Genomic DNA, 14,541 nt, shown 5'->3' on the forward strand with positions numbered 1-14,541 from the left:
AGCCCGTCAATGGCGGGCCGCATTTCCCACCATCGGATGTTGAGAACCTCAATGTAATACATCAACATATCATTATAAGGCCAGCCCGCTAGACCTATACCCCCCGGCTGGATCGTCTACCCACATCGGCAGGAAAAAGTGCTGACATGTTTCATAACTTACATATATATGGTGCGCACTTGGAGGGCTGCACTTTGCTCGGACTTCAAGGTTCGTTTGCCTTACTTGCTCCGTTCAGCACTTGCAGTCATCGGCGCCAGGCTTCACAGACAACATCACATCACTTTTAGGGGGGCTTATGGGCATGTCTCTACCTAACAGATTAGCAGTAAGGCGGGGGTGGCTTTTCAACAGCTGCAGGGCTAAGGCTTCCTTGGGGTAGGGGGGAGAAGTTGCCTCAGGCAAGGGAAGAAGCTGCAGGACAAGGCCTGTACTGGGGAAGGAGGGTATCCCAGCGTTTGTGTGTGGGGGCACATGTTGATCTGTGCAAGTGGCCTCAAGGTGGTGAGGGCTGAGGGGGCAATCTCCAGAGGAGATGAGGTCAGATGGACATGTGAGGGTATGTGTTTGAGAATGGGTGGTGATGTCCCTTGAGCTGGCAGTGAGTGAGGTGCCAGTGAATGTGTGATGGGCTTGAATGTGTGAGTTTAGAGTAATGAGATGGTTGCCACACCCTAGCTGCATGGATGAGGTCATTATTCCTCTATCTGCATTGGATGGCCAACCTCTTCTAGGCAACATTGGCACTGGTTACCATGGCCATCGCCTACCAAGTCGGATTGGTAATGTTGCTGACCCTCCTGTGGCCAGGGGTAGAGGGCATCACAGCGGGGCCTCCACAGCGTCAAAAGGGTGCTCGAGGGCTGCAGTCATCTTGCCTTTCAGGGCCATGTCTTCTTTGCTGCAGCCCTGGGCTGGAGGCACTGAGCGCGTCTGCACTTTAAGCGTGGTGCCTGGCGTGATGAAGCGGCGAGCTGATGGCTTGGCGGGTGAATCGGAGCCCACTCGCCATGGAAACGACGTGTATCCTGGAAATGCATAATTAATGTGGCGGATTTGGGACGATGTGGCGTGAAAAGCCGCCATTGCGGTCGACGAGTAAAATGTCGTTTTTCCTGCCCGCTACTGCATTTAGTGCAAAGCTGGGATGATTGTGCAGCCTTTTAAAGCTCCAGCAGTTTGGTTGTGGTTGCAGCAATAAGGGCATTTAGGTTTTTAACAGCATTTGTAAAAGTGCGCAGGAGGAATCATCCAATGGACGCTTGGGACATGGAAGCCCCATAAGAGGGTGGCATAGATTGTCTGTAATCACATAGCACAGGCAGTCAGTGAAACTCCCCAAGAGCTGCACATAGTGCTGATAAATTAAAATATCATTACAAGTTTGGCAAAAGTAATTCAGCATTAGACAGATTTTTGATCAACAATGCAGTGACAGTTTATGGAGACAGGCAGGAAAGTGGAGATAAGGCTGCAATCAGATCAGCCATAATTTTATTGAATGCCAGAGGAGATTTAAGCAATCCCTATGGCCTACTCTTGCTCCTTTTTCTTGTTATGAAACCATTCTTGCTCTATCACAAATAGAGCTCTCGCTCACCTCTTGCCCTCTCATAATAGACCCAGCTCTCCCTCTATCTCAATGGTACTCCCTAGTGCAAGGGGCAGTCTGGTGTCCTGGCAAATAGTTATGCTTGTCCTAAGGCCATTTAAAGTATATTTCCTTGTTTGTTTCTCATTGTTGTTTCTGGGACCACACTGAGTATCAATTGTTTGCAATGTTTCCGACATTACATTAGTGAGCTCTCTTCAAAGGTACTTTATTCTCCACGAAACACTTTGGGACATGGGTGCTTTGTAAGTGTATGTTGCTTTCTTTCTGATGCTTTATAATAAATAATTTTGTTTTACAGTACCACTGAGGTTCCTTCATATGGATTTGATAACAGTGGGAAGTGAACTAATCTCCATTACCTGAGAGGCTAACAATACTTTTGAACAGCCTCATTTCAATGCCACAATCTCCGCGGGGAACTACACGGAGCAAATTCAAACTGAGAAACAAGCGGCAGAATTTAGTGGTTTGCAGCCGGACGTTGAATATCAGATAATAATATCCACTACAACTTGCGGTCTGCAGCAGACATTTACAAGGAAGGTCAGGACAGGTATGTTTGATGAACCAGATTTTGCTTCCTCTTCTCATCACACATCCACCCTGAACGTGAGCTGTGTAAATGGAAGACCGAATATTGGTTGAGGTAGCAAGTTTCCAGAACAACTCATTGTTTCTCTGTGACACTCAGGTAGCTCTGTGGTCTGAGCATTGGCTTTAGTCATTCAGACTTCAGCAAAGCCTTCCGCTTGTAATTTGAGAGCGGATCTTTCTGTGCTCCAGAAGAGTGGAAGACCGGCTAGCATTTTAGATAGGAGATGTTAGCATTTTGAATGGGAGGAGGAGTCCTGCCAGAGTAATTGGCTGGGAGGGGGAAGTTGTTCCCTCCCTATTGATCTCTTCTTACCCTCTTGAGAACTGCTGGAGTTGCTGTACTTCATGATCATACCCGTTCCGCTCCATTTACACTTCTCTGAGTTTGGTTTAAGCTACACGGCTGGTGCTTCAGGTTGGGTGAGCAGGTAAAACCCAGCAGGTTACTAACCTGCTCATAACTAATGGGGTAGGGTGGGATTTTGATGCAAGAAGCCCCTTCTGAGGACCCGTCAGAATGGTTCCCAGCATAAAGCTAAGTGGTTAGGATGGGAGAGGTTGGGACAGCATCATAGCCAATGGAGGGAGGTGGGGGTGGAAAATAGGGCAGGGTAAGTTGTAAAATTACTTGAGAGACCCGAAGGAGCACTCTTGCTCAAGGAAACAAAAATATAACTGGATGCATTTAACTTGCTTGGCCTCTTCTTGACTTGACCTCTTTGACATTAACTCTGTTTTTCTCTCCAGACCTGCTGATTTTTTCCAGGACTTTCTGATTTTATTTCAGATTTCCAGCATCAGCAGGATTTAGCTTTTTCTTCAATTAAATACTTCACCAGTTTTAACTCTTCACTCAGTCTCTTCTCATTGAGTGCAGGAAATTAATGTCTGTACTTCCAATTCAAACTTCAACTGTAATATCCATAAATTTACAATTTGGGTTTTACTCATGAAGTAACTTTTTTTTTCACTTTTTGAAGTTGCCACGGTAGTGGAGGTGTCAACAAATAAGGAGCTCACACCAAATTGGGAAACTGAAAACAGCCAGAGCTTCAATGACTTTGTAAAAAATTTCACTGCTCAAGTAAGTCATTCTTGCATGTCGGTGTCGGTGGCGGGGGGGGCGGGGGGGAGATAGTGGGGTCTCAATGTATGTAATAATAATAGATTGTAGCATTTATTGCAAATATTAACTCATGAGAAATTATCTTTTCTACTTATGAGATTTCAAAGTCTATATTAAAGCTTCTTGTACTCAGTGTAGATGGTGGATATTTGAATATGGCCAACTCTTCTCACAAATTACTGTTTTTCTCTGATATCTTTCCAAATTTCTATTTGGTCACAATCTGGGCTGACAAGAATGGCTCAATCATGGGCAATCTGAAAGATCTTAACTTTTCCCATCTAACCTACCCATAGCACACATTCTAATCAGTTAATACAGGAAAATAAAATGCAGGGAAATGGATACAAGCAGGTTTAATTATAACAGGAAAATTAATCATTAGCTATTAAGGATACATTTAAAATGCAATGCATCTTTATTTGTGTTAAAAAAAATCCCAACTTACTTGTAGATTATTGAACAGTATCAACAATGAATGCATTGATATATATGAAATCTGTTCCTTCATTTAAATTGAATCTTCAAGATGACAGCATAAAATGTGACCATTAGCCTATCATGCCTGTGCTCGTGCTGCCTCAGTTACTGGAGCTATCTGTTGTAATCACATTTCCTTTCTCTTCCACCTAATGAGTCAGCTCCTTTCTTATAATAGAAGAATTTCATAGGAACAATTTCACACGTTACCAATATTGGGCAGTATAATTTAAGCTCAGGGGACTCATTCCAACCACAACAAGTAAAATCTCTTATATGAAAAGTTACCCTGAGCATGAACATGACAATGTAAGGTTCAGCTGTCAAATAGAGTCCAGTGTGGTTGAATAGCCAACTGGTGTTATTGGTTGATTACAGTGTGCTGAAATCCTGAACCTCGGGAAAATAAAGACTTTTTGTTTATATTCTAAGCTATTAATGATCTATTATAATACATTTTAATATTAATCTTAGTATTGTATGAATTACAGTGACTCTTGTTGCATAAGCACAAATACAGTCACTCTGCACTTAGCAGAATACAGGCGATAGATTTAATCCGGACAATGAAATGATTTCGAGAGGACTAGAATATAAAAGCACGGATGTGCTGCTGAGGCTTTATAAGGCTCTGGTCAGACCACATTTAGAATATTGTGAGCAATTTTGAGCCCCGTATCTCAGGAGGGATGTGCTGGCCCTGGAGAGGGTCCAGAAGAGGTTCACGAGAATGATCCCAGGAATGACAGGCTTATTTAACATATGAGGAATGTTTGAGAACTCTGGGTCTATACTCGATGGAGTTTAGAAGGATGAGGGGGGATCTGATTACAGAATACTGAAAGGCCTGGATAGAGTGGTCGTGGGGAAGATGGTTCCATTAGTAGGAGAGACTAGGACCCGAGGGCACAGCCTCAGAGTAAAGGAAAGACCTTTTAGAACAGAGACGAGGAGAAACCTCTTTAGCCAGAGAGTGGTGAATCTATGGAATTCATTGCCACAGAAGGCTGTGGAGGCCAGGTCATTGAGTGTATTTAAGACCGAGATAGGTAGGTTCTTGATTGGTAAGGGGATCAAAGGTTACGGGGAGAGGGCGGGAGAATGGGGTTGAGAAACTTGTCAGTCATGATTGAATGACGGAGCAGACTTGTTGGGCCGATTGGCCTAATTTCTGCTCCTATACGTTATGGTCTTAATGTCTTATTAACCATTTAATCTGACGTTGTTTGTTCGACTTAGGGATGCAGAGCTAGTGCCAAATGATCCCAGTTGGCTATTTAGAGGGTTACTGCACTAGACATCAAGGTAGCATTTGACTGAGTGTGGCTTCAAGGGGTTGTGGAAAAACAAGAGTCAGTGCAAATCAGGGAAAAAAACTCCCCACTGTTTGGAATCATACCTAGCACAATTGAAGATGCCTGTGGTTTTTGGACATCAATCATCTCAGTCCCAGGACATTGTTGCAGGAGTCTTTCAGGGTAGTGTCCTAGGTCCAACCATGTTTAGCTGTTTCATCAATGACCTTCCTTCCATCATAAGGTAAGGAGTGGGGATATTTACTGATGATTGCACAATGTTCAGCACCATTTGTGATTCCTTAGATCCTGAAGCATTCCATGTCCATATGCAGTAAGACCCGGACAACATTCAGGCTTGGGCTCAAAAGTGGCAAGTGTCCTTTACACAAGTGGCAGGCAGAATCCACCTCCAACAAGAGAAAATCTAACCATCACTCCTTGGCACTCAATGGCTTTATCATTGCTGAATCCACACCTAACAACATCCTGGGGGTTACCATTGAACAGAAACTGAACTAGACCAGTGTGGCTACAAGAGCAGGTCAGAGGCTGGGAACTCTGTGGAGAGTAACTCACCTCCTGACTCCCCAAAGGCTGTCCACCATCTACAAGGCAAAAGCCTGGAGTCTGATGGAATCATCTCCACTTGCCCTGGATGAATGAATGAGTGAGCCAGAATGGATTTCTTAAAGGAAAGTCATGTTTAACTAACTTGCTGGAGTTGTTTGAAGAAGTAACAGAGAGGTTGATGTGGTATACATGGACTTTCAAAAGGCATTCGATACAGTGCCACTCAATAGGCTTGTGAGCAAAGTGAGAGCTCATGGAATGAAAGGGACGGTAGCAACATGGATACAAAATTGACTGAGTAATAGGAAACAACTAGTAATGGTTAATGGATTTTTTTGGACCTGAGGAAGGTTTGTAGTGGAATTCCCAGAAGTTGGTATTGGGACCCTTGCTTATTCTGATATTTTAATGATCCAGACCTTGGTATGCAGGAGTCAATTTCAAATTTTGTGGATGATAGAAAACTTGGAAGCATGATACACTGTGAGGAGGACAGTGTAGAACTTAAAAAGGACTTAGACAAGTTGGTGAAGTGGGCAGACAGATGGCAGATGAAGTTCAATGAAGTGTAAAGTGATACATTTTGGTAGGAAGAACACGGAAAGACAATATAAAATAAGGGGTGAAATTTTGAAGGGTGTGCAGGAGCAGAAAGACCTGGGTGTACATGCGCATAGATCACTGAAGATGGCAAGACAGGTGGAGAGAGAAGTTAATAAAGCATACAGTATCCTGGGCTTTATTAATAGGGGCATAGAGTACTAGAGCAGGGAGGTTATGCTGAATTTATATAAAACACTTGTTAGACCTCAGCTGGAATATTGTGTACAGTTCTGAGTGCCACACTATAGAAAGGATGTGAATACATTAGAAAGAGTGCAGAAGAGGTTTACAACAATGGTTCCAGGAATGAGAAAATTCAGTTACAAAGATAGATTGGAGAGGTTGGGACTGTTCTCCTTGGAGAGAAGAAGGCTAAGAGGAGATTTGATAGAGATGTTCAAAATCATGAGGGCGCTGGACAGAGTAGGTAGGGAGAAGCTGTTCCTGCTCATAAAAGGGTCGAGAATGAGAGGGCACCAATTTAAAGTGAGTTACAAAAGTAGCAAATGCGATGTGAAAAAAAGCTTTTTTATACAGTCTGTGATTCGGGTTTGGAATGCACTGGAAGTGTGGTGGAAGTAGGGTCAATAAAGGCTTTCAAGAGGGCATTAGGTAATTATTTAAATAGAAATAATGTGCAGGGTTACGGGGAATAGGCAGGAGAATGGCACTGAGTCATAATGCTCATTCGGAGAGCCGGCGCAGACACAATGGGCCGAATGGCCTCGTTCTGCACCGTAACAATTCTGTGATTCTATATTGCTGTGAATCTCCAACAGCACTCAAAAAGCTCGACACCATCCAGGGCAAAGACTTGCGGGACGGGGCCTGAGTAGGACTGGAACACAGAATGTTTCACATACCCCACAAAGAGACTGGCGTAACTGGGGCCCATACAGATACCCATAGCCTTTTTTTTATAGAGGATGTGAGACAAGTTAAAGGACAAATTGCTCAATGACAGAACAAGTTCAGCCAGGCAGAGGGCCCTGGTGGGGGGGGGAGTGTGGTGACATGCAGACACAAAGGCGACACGACGAGAGAAGTGAGGCCGAGGATGTGGTTGAAATGGATGAGATGGGTTACCTTACCATAGTCACTGTCCAGGGGCCTTGAGGCCAATGTATTCATCTCATATACATCGCTTGAGCTGCATTATACACAGGGCGAAAGCATCTCACCTCACAATGGCAGCTCATAATGAGAAAGCCTGTATAGTCGTTTCATGAACGGGACTGCATGAGGAGACAGCTTTTTGTGCAGAAGAGGGCTCATCAGGTGGGGGAAGTGGAACCAGGCAGAGGTGGGCCATCGGCCCAGTAGGCCGAGGGGTAGGATCTAATGCGAGAGGACACAGGGAAGAGAACGACCCAGATGAGGGAAGTGGAGCAGTATACAGGCTGGTGTACGAATGGTCCATCAACTCAGCAGGCCCGGGGTAGGATCTTTATGATGCAGGGGGGTAGGTGTGAGGCTGATATCATCCTGACCCTCGGCAACTGTGCAGGAAAACTAGCAGCTTCAGGCCCACCCCCATTCAAAGATGCCTCCTGCCCACTGTGTGTCACATCACTCAGCCCAGCACCTTCATCAAGGTGTCCCATGTCATCTGGCAGCCCCTGTTGCCAACAGCGATCCTGACGATCAATCCGGCCCAGGCACCGCCGGAAATGCATTGACCCCCTCTGCATAATGGTGTGTGTGAACCGTTACCATCGGTCTGCGAGTAAAAGGAGCCCCCAGTCGGGGGATAGGCAACAGCAACCCTCACAAGGCAAATGATAGCAAAAGCTAAATTTCAATGCTTAGCATTGACCCAAATCATTGAAGACACGACAATGTAGACAATGGTCACATGGAATCCGCAGAACCTGACCTTCAGAATGCAGCAGATTGAGTTAGATTGAGATCACAAGGAAGGAGCAAAATATCTTCCAAACATTGCTCTTCTCTCTCTCTTTCATCACTCTCTCTCTCTCTCTCATTCTCTCTCTCTCTCTCTCTACTGAAAGAAATAATGAAATCTTTTGGCAACAAATAACATTAATCTTGTTCCCTCACCTTCCGAAAAATCGCGCTGCAAAAAGAAAAGATAAATTTCCTCTGGAGCAGCCCCCAAAAAGCCTCTGTTCCCAGTCTCTCTCTCTCTCTCTCTCTACTGCTTCAGCCAAACCACCGAGTTTTAAAATTCGTGCCTGCGCCCTGCTTCCGATCGGTGCATGCGCCCACGGTTCAGGCGTGCGTGCGCGCCTGATGTCACCATGCAGGGGCCGTCCAGGCCTTGCTTCGTTTCTGTGTGGTGATGCCATTCACGCTTGCACAGAGGTGCTTTGGCGAGCTGGGGGGCAGTGGAATGGCATCACTGGCTTTCTGCGTATGCGCAGACCTGCTCCGGCGGTCAAGTTGCGTTGGCAGGAATCGCAGTGACTCTTGTTTCCTTCATTCCAGTTGAAAAAAGAATGTAGCGTGGATCTCCAGAATTTAATCAGTGTCGGAAAACTGAGCATTACTCTCACATCCGCTGAAGAAGGGAGCGTGGTTGTTCAATTTTCTGTGACAGCAAACGTGACTATCTCTTTAGCCGATATCAAAAAAAAGATTGCTGATTCTTTAAACAAGACTTCAACAGTTTCTACAGTTTCGACCGTTTCAGGTAAGGAGTATTTCAAGCACTGACCTCAGAGGCCTTGGCAAATTTCTGGAAAAATTGAGGGAAGGCCAAAGGAGAGCCTGTAGGCGATGGTAAAAATTAAAAAGAACTGAGAAAGTTGAACGGTAAAGTGGTTAGATGATTCCAAACCTGGCTTTTCAAAGCCTGAAGTGCTTAGGAAGAAGGGAAGACTGAGGACTGGGCAGAGCTCCACAGTTTTGTGGTTCCTAGCAACGCACATATTAGAGCGGGTGAAGATCCAATGAAGTTTGGCTTTATAGCAAGGAGAAGGAGCATGTCAGTCCTGAATAATGTTTAGTTTGATGGCCAATGCTGACATTACATTGATATAATTGATATTGGGTATCAGCTGTAGCTCAGTTGGTAGCACTCTCACCGATGAGGCACAAGGTTCCGGCTTTAAGTCCCACTCGAGGGCTTGGGCAGAAAAATCAAAAAAGATTCTCCAGTGGAGTATTGAGCGAGTGCTACACTGTCAGGTGTGCCATGTTTCAGATGAGACAATAAACCAACGCCCCACTTGCCTGCTTGGATGTAAGTAAATGGTCCCATGGCAATATTTTGAAGAAAATCGGTGGGGGGGGGGGGTGTTATTCCTGTTATCCTGGCCAATATTGATCCATCAATCAACATAGGAAGGACAGGTTATCTGGTCATCAGCACATGCTGTTTATTGGAATTTACTGTGTGCACAATGACCGCTGCCTTTCCTACATTACAACAGTGGCTACACTCCAAAAACAACTCATGGCTGTAAAGCGACATCTAGTGGCCATGAAAGGCACTACGTAAACGCAAGTGTTTTTTTATTACCAAAGCCAAGAAATCAAAACGATTTGACTTTATCATACTGGGGCTTGCATTGACTAGTTCAGAGTGAACCTTCAGGTCTAGTGTGGTTTCAAGGGCCCAGTGAAAAACATTAAACGGTGTAAAATATGAATTTCTTCAGCAGACTGTTGTGCAACCAATGGATTAATAACCTGATGGTCATTGGGCGAGCTCAGTTATTAGGTTATTAAAGTGAGCTCAGAAACTGAGCAGACATGTTTTTTCTTAATGCTATTCTCAACAAGATGTTCAAGGGAAAAAGAGTGTGAAAGTAGTGAAATCACATTCATAATTCAGTCAGAATTAGCAAAAACCCACCAGACTGACAAAGGAAATTTTCCTCCAATCGACTTTAACCCTGATTCCAGAAAGACACAGTGTGAATTTCTCCATTTCCTACACCATTCCTTGTTTAGAGGGAACTATGGATACCAATCCAACAAACCCAGGAACAGATCTGAACTGTTTAAACCAGGAGGAGGTGCAGAAGAGGTTCACCAGGATGTTGCCTGGGATGAAACACTTAAGTTATGAAGAGAGGTTGGATAGACTTGGGTTGTTTTTGTTGGAGCAGAGAAGACTGAGGGGCGACCTGATCGAGGTGTACAAGATTATGAGGGGCATGGACAGGGTGGATAGGGAACAGCTGTTCCCCTTAGTTGAAGGGTCAGTCACAAGGGGGCATAAGCTCAAGGTGAGGGGCAGGAGGTTTAGGGGGGATGTGAGGAAAAACTTTTTTACCCAGAGGGTGGTGATGGTCTGGAATGCGCTGCCTGGGAGGGTGGTGGAGGCGGGTTGCCTCACATCCTTTAAAAAGTACCTGGATGAGCACTTGGCACGTCATAACATTCAAGGCTATGGGCCAAGTGCTGGTAAATGGGATTAGGTAGGTAGGTCAGGTGTTTCTCACGTGTCAGTGCAGACTCGATGGGCCAAAGGGCCTCTTCTGCATTGTGATTCTGTGATTCTGAGTGGTGAGACAGTAAGGAATGTGAAAGTATCGCAACATGAATCTTGGTGATACTAATATGTGAATGCTTTACAGGTTTATCTTACATTCATCCCACTGCATTTTTAAAGCTCTTTTAGCCATTTAAACTAAATGGATTAATGACTTGTTTAAACTAACGGAGGAATGTCAAGTGGAATGTTGTAAAGCCATAGGCCCAAATTTTTTGCTCCCCCACCAGCGCATTTTTAGTCGGGTGGGGGGGAGGGGGGGCTGGGGGGGGGGGGGTGGTGAAATAGAAATTGATGGGAATCCCTCCAGGTTCCCACCCACTCTGACCATGCGGCGTTTTTATTCATGAGGCGGGTAAGGCCTTGGATGTGAAGGCTGCCCTTACCCCAACTGAGGTCCTTAAATGGCCAACTATTGGCCACCGAAGGGCCATTTCTCTCCCAGCCTCAATTTTTAGGCTGGCGGGAGGATTGAACTTGCGTGGGGGAGAAGGCCGAAAATCAAGTTACATCTCAGGCAGAAACTGGGTTGGTGGGGGGTGGGTGGGGGGAGGGGGGCAGTGGTGTGGGTTACGGTGTGTCTCCATCAGAAAACCCCTTCAACTCATTCGATGGGCACCCACCCTTGAAGGTTCGGTGGCCTTCGGGCCTACCTTCCTACCTGCCCCCTGACACCCCACCAACAGCCTCTTCGCTGAGATCTCATTTGCACCCTCCCTCGCCCCCTCCACCCCCCCCCCCCCAAAACCCTCCACCCCCCTCAGGCCTTCCCTACCCACCCCACCTTGGGGGCCCCTTGAACTTACCTGGGCCTCCGTTGCCCAGGCTCAGTTTCATCCATCCTCCTGCATTTCTTCTTCTGTCCGTTGCAGTCCTGTCGCCGCAGGGACTGGAGAGCTGCCTCAAAGGCAGGACTTCCTCCCGAGTGAGGGGTGCAGGTCCCGACAGCAGCCACTTTGAGTGTGAAATGGGTGCAGGGCCCTCGGAGTGGACGGGGTTGTGTCCCTCAGCCGCCGACTCTTCGGATGGCTGGAAACAAGACCCTGAAAAACTCAGGCCTTAGAATTTTTGCAGGCCAGAAGGAGGCCATTCCGTGCATAACGCCTGTGCTGTTTCTTTGAAAGAGTTTTCCAGTTAGTTCCATTGCCCTGCCCATCCCCCCAAGCTCTGCAGAAGTTTTATTTTCAATGATATAATCACTTCTCATTTTTGGTTTCACATACGGTCCTTGACCCCTCTTTTCAGTCCTACACCAAGATGGTGGGTGATGCACTTCTGGCTCAGAGTTTAACGCACACACCACCCACCAGACTGAATCCCTCGGAGCGCATTTTACCGGCATCATCGAATTTCTAGGTCTGCATTATCCTGCTTCTGGTGCTTTCAACTGTGGTGAAGCAATTTCTGAATAGCTGCCTTGCTGGTGGTGTTCCCAACTGTTTACAGGCAGCAAATGATTCAATCCAGGATTATTCTCCTTGGGTGGAATTTTCCACTCTGGAGACTGAGTGGTGGTGGGCAGGAAAGACAGCACCCCTCTCGTCGGCTGTCGTGGTAGGGTTTCTGCGCCAGATCATCGGCTTTTCAGCTCATTATAGATGCCGGTAAAATGCGCTCCAAGGAATTCAATGTGGTGGGTGGTGTGTGCATCAAACTCTGAGCCAGAAGTGCATCACCCACCATCTTGGTACAGGCCTGAAAAGAGGGGTCAAGGACCGTAGGTGAAACCAAAAATGAGAAGTAATGTACGGTGTATCTCGTGGCGCTACGGGCTGGGATTCACCATTACCTCATTGGCTCAGATTTCTCGGTGCCATATTTAAACAGCGCCCCTTCACTGTCTGTAGTCCAGGACTTGGCATGACAGGCACAGGAATGGCCCCCCCAGCAGGAAGAAGCCAACTGCTCCGAAGTTCGGCGGCAAGATACTGGCATCACTCCTCCTGGCAGTCGAGGACCAGAGGGAGATACTTTTCCCCTTTTGATGGGAGCCAAAGATCCACCAACGTCACGACTAAGGCCTTGCAGGAGGCCGCCAGTGCAGTCAGTGCCAACTCTCTGTGAAAGAGGACTGCAATCCTGAGCAGGAAGAGGACAAATGTTCGACCTTCTCCTCACTTTCAATTCCCACTCTCACAAGGCCATCAGGGATTCACAGGGTAACAGCCCACAGGGATGTCACATATTACCAACAACAGAGACACCATCACTGATTCTCTCACACTTTCACATCTTCATCTCTCATCACATCCTGCACAAATTGCATTCTCAGCCCTTACAGGGCTCCACTCCACACACACAGAAGGCAACTATGCTTCTCATCTGCTTTGGTATCTGCCCTGCTCACAGTCTGTCCATCTGTCTGTGTGCAGGAAAAGATCACCCACAACATCAGCGAGAGATCCCAGACTGGAGCGGGTGGATGTCAGAGCTCAGGCCATTCAGCCCCTACAGGGAGCAAGCAGCAGAGCTGGCTAGTGAGGACAGGGGCCATGCCTACACCAAAGGAGGGATTGGCATCCCCCAACAAGCCAGTGAAGCCCCAACCACAATTTCTCACCCAACCGCTAAAACTGTGAATGCCTTTTAATGTAGGAGACCATGCAGCCTATCACTAATTATCTCTTCTCTCTATAACAGGCACCATCAAGAAAAAAGAGGAGACACACTGCCAGCCAGCCCATCAGCCCTGGCCCCCAGACCAGCTCGGATGAGGATCCTAAGCACCCGTTAAATGTTGAGCCGCCGCTGCGTTCAACTGCACCTTCCACCAGCGCAGAGACACACATCTCGGTGGGACCTAGGTTCAGAGCAGGCTCGGGGTCACCATCTAGTGAACGCAGCACAGATTCGGGCCCACAGCTGGGGGGGGGGGCCAGTGACAGCCAAGGTCACCGACACGCGGAGAACTGCTGGATGCCAGGCCAATGAGTCCGGGTCCAATGGCAAGCCTCTGGACGCAGCCCTCAGTGAGGTGTCGGAGCTCCAAGAGCAGGGGGTGGCGGGGTTCAGCAGGCCGGGTTGTCAGAGACCGTCAGCAGATTAGAACGGAGGGTGGAGGAGTCCGTCCACCTTCAGTCTCGTGTCATCGCAGCAACATGCCAGCGCATCGAGGTCACCATTGAAAGGGTGGCGACCACCATGGAGACCTTGGTCCAGCGGTTTGTGCCAGGTATTGGGCGGGAGGCGGGGACAGGGGGGCTGGAAACCTGCACACCGACATTCAGCCATGAGAACATTCAAGCAGTGGTTAGGTGAGAGGAGCCCCCTCGCCACAACTATGCTAGGTCAGAGGTGTGTGTCTAGGCCCCAGAGGCCAGACTATCAAATGGAAGGATGCTGCTCTGGACCGAAGGCCTGGCTAGCATGACTGGACATAATCCCTGAGCCAACTCTCCGATGGGCAATCGACATGATTATCTGATCATAACTAAGCTATTAGTGTGCCTGGTTTCCTTGTGTCTATCTGAAACTGCTGGAATGAAAATGTGGAGGCCTCAGACGAGTTCAGGGCAAAGCTCCCCTACATCTGATGTGTGCTCTTTATTATAAACTCTACAATTAATGCCTAAATGCAGTGTTGGCATTTTCTGGCCCACAGATGCCAAGGCTAGGCTGCATGGGAACTTGGGATACTCCCGGCGAAGACTGGGTCATGAATTCTTGTCAATGACCAGATGAAGCTGCTGCTGAAGCTCTCTCCGTGCACACAATAGTGACCTGACTCGCGGGCTTGCATCCATGACCGGGAGTGACAGGTCACTGTGCCCTAGAGAGCAAGCTCATGCTGGGG

The 14,541-nt window shown here is 47.1% G+C and overlaps 1 protein-coding gene across 1 annotated transcript in view; it reads left to right on the top strand.

The window, feature by feature from the left end:
• Positions 1 to 755: 755 nt before the first annotated feature.
• Positions 756 to 14,541, top strand: part of LOC121290412 (mucin-2-like) — a gene marked incomplete at its 3' end in the record, with an annotated part of 51,892 nt that continues 38,106 nt past the window's right edge. Inside the window, exons 1-5 of the mRNA XM_041210852.1 lie at positions 756 to 782; positions 908 to 989; positions 2,532 to 2,624; positions 3,190 to 3,293; positions 8,735 to 8,939. Of these exons, the coding sequence (XP_041066786.1) occupies positions 756 to 782; positions 908 to 989; positions 2,532 to 2,624; positions 3,190 to 3,293; positions 8,735 to 8,939 (511 nt within the window). The remainder of the gene's footprint in view (positions 783 to 907; positions 990 to 2,531; positions 2,625 to 3,189; positions 3,294 to 8,734; positions 8,940 to 14,541) is intronic.

Source organism: Carcharodon carcharias, chromosome 18 (assembly GCF_017639515.1).
Source record: "Carcharodon carcharias isolate sCarCar2 chromosome 18, sCarCar2.pri, whole genome shotgun sequence".
Taxonomy (NCBI): domain Eukaryota; kingdom Metazoa; phylum Chordata; class Chondrichthyes; order Lamniformes; family Lamnidae; genus Carcharodon; species Carcharodon carcharias.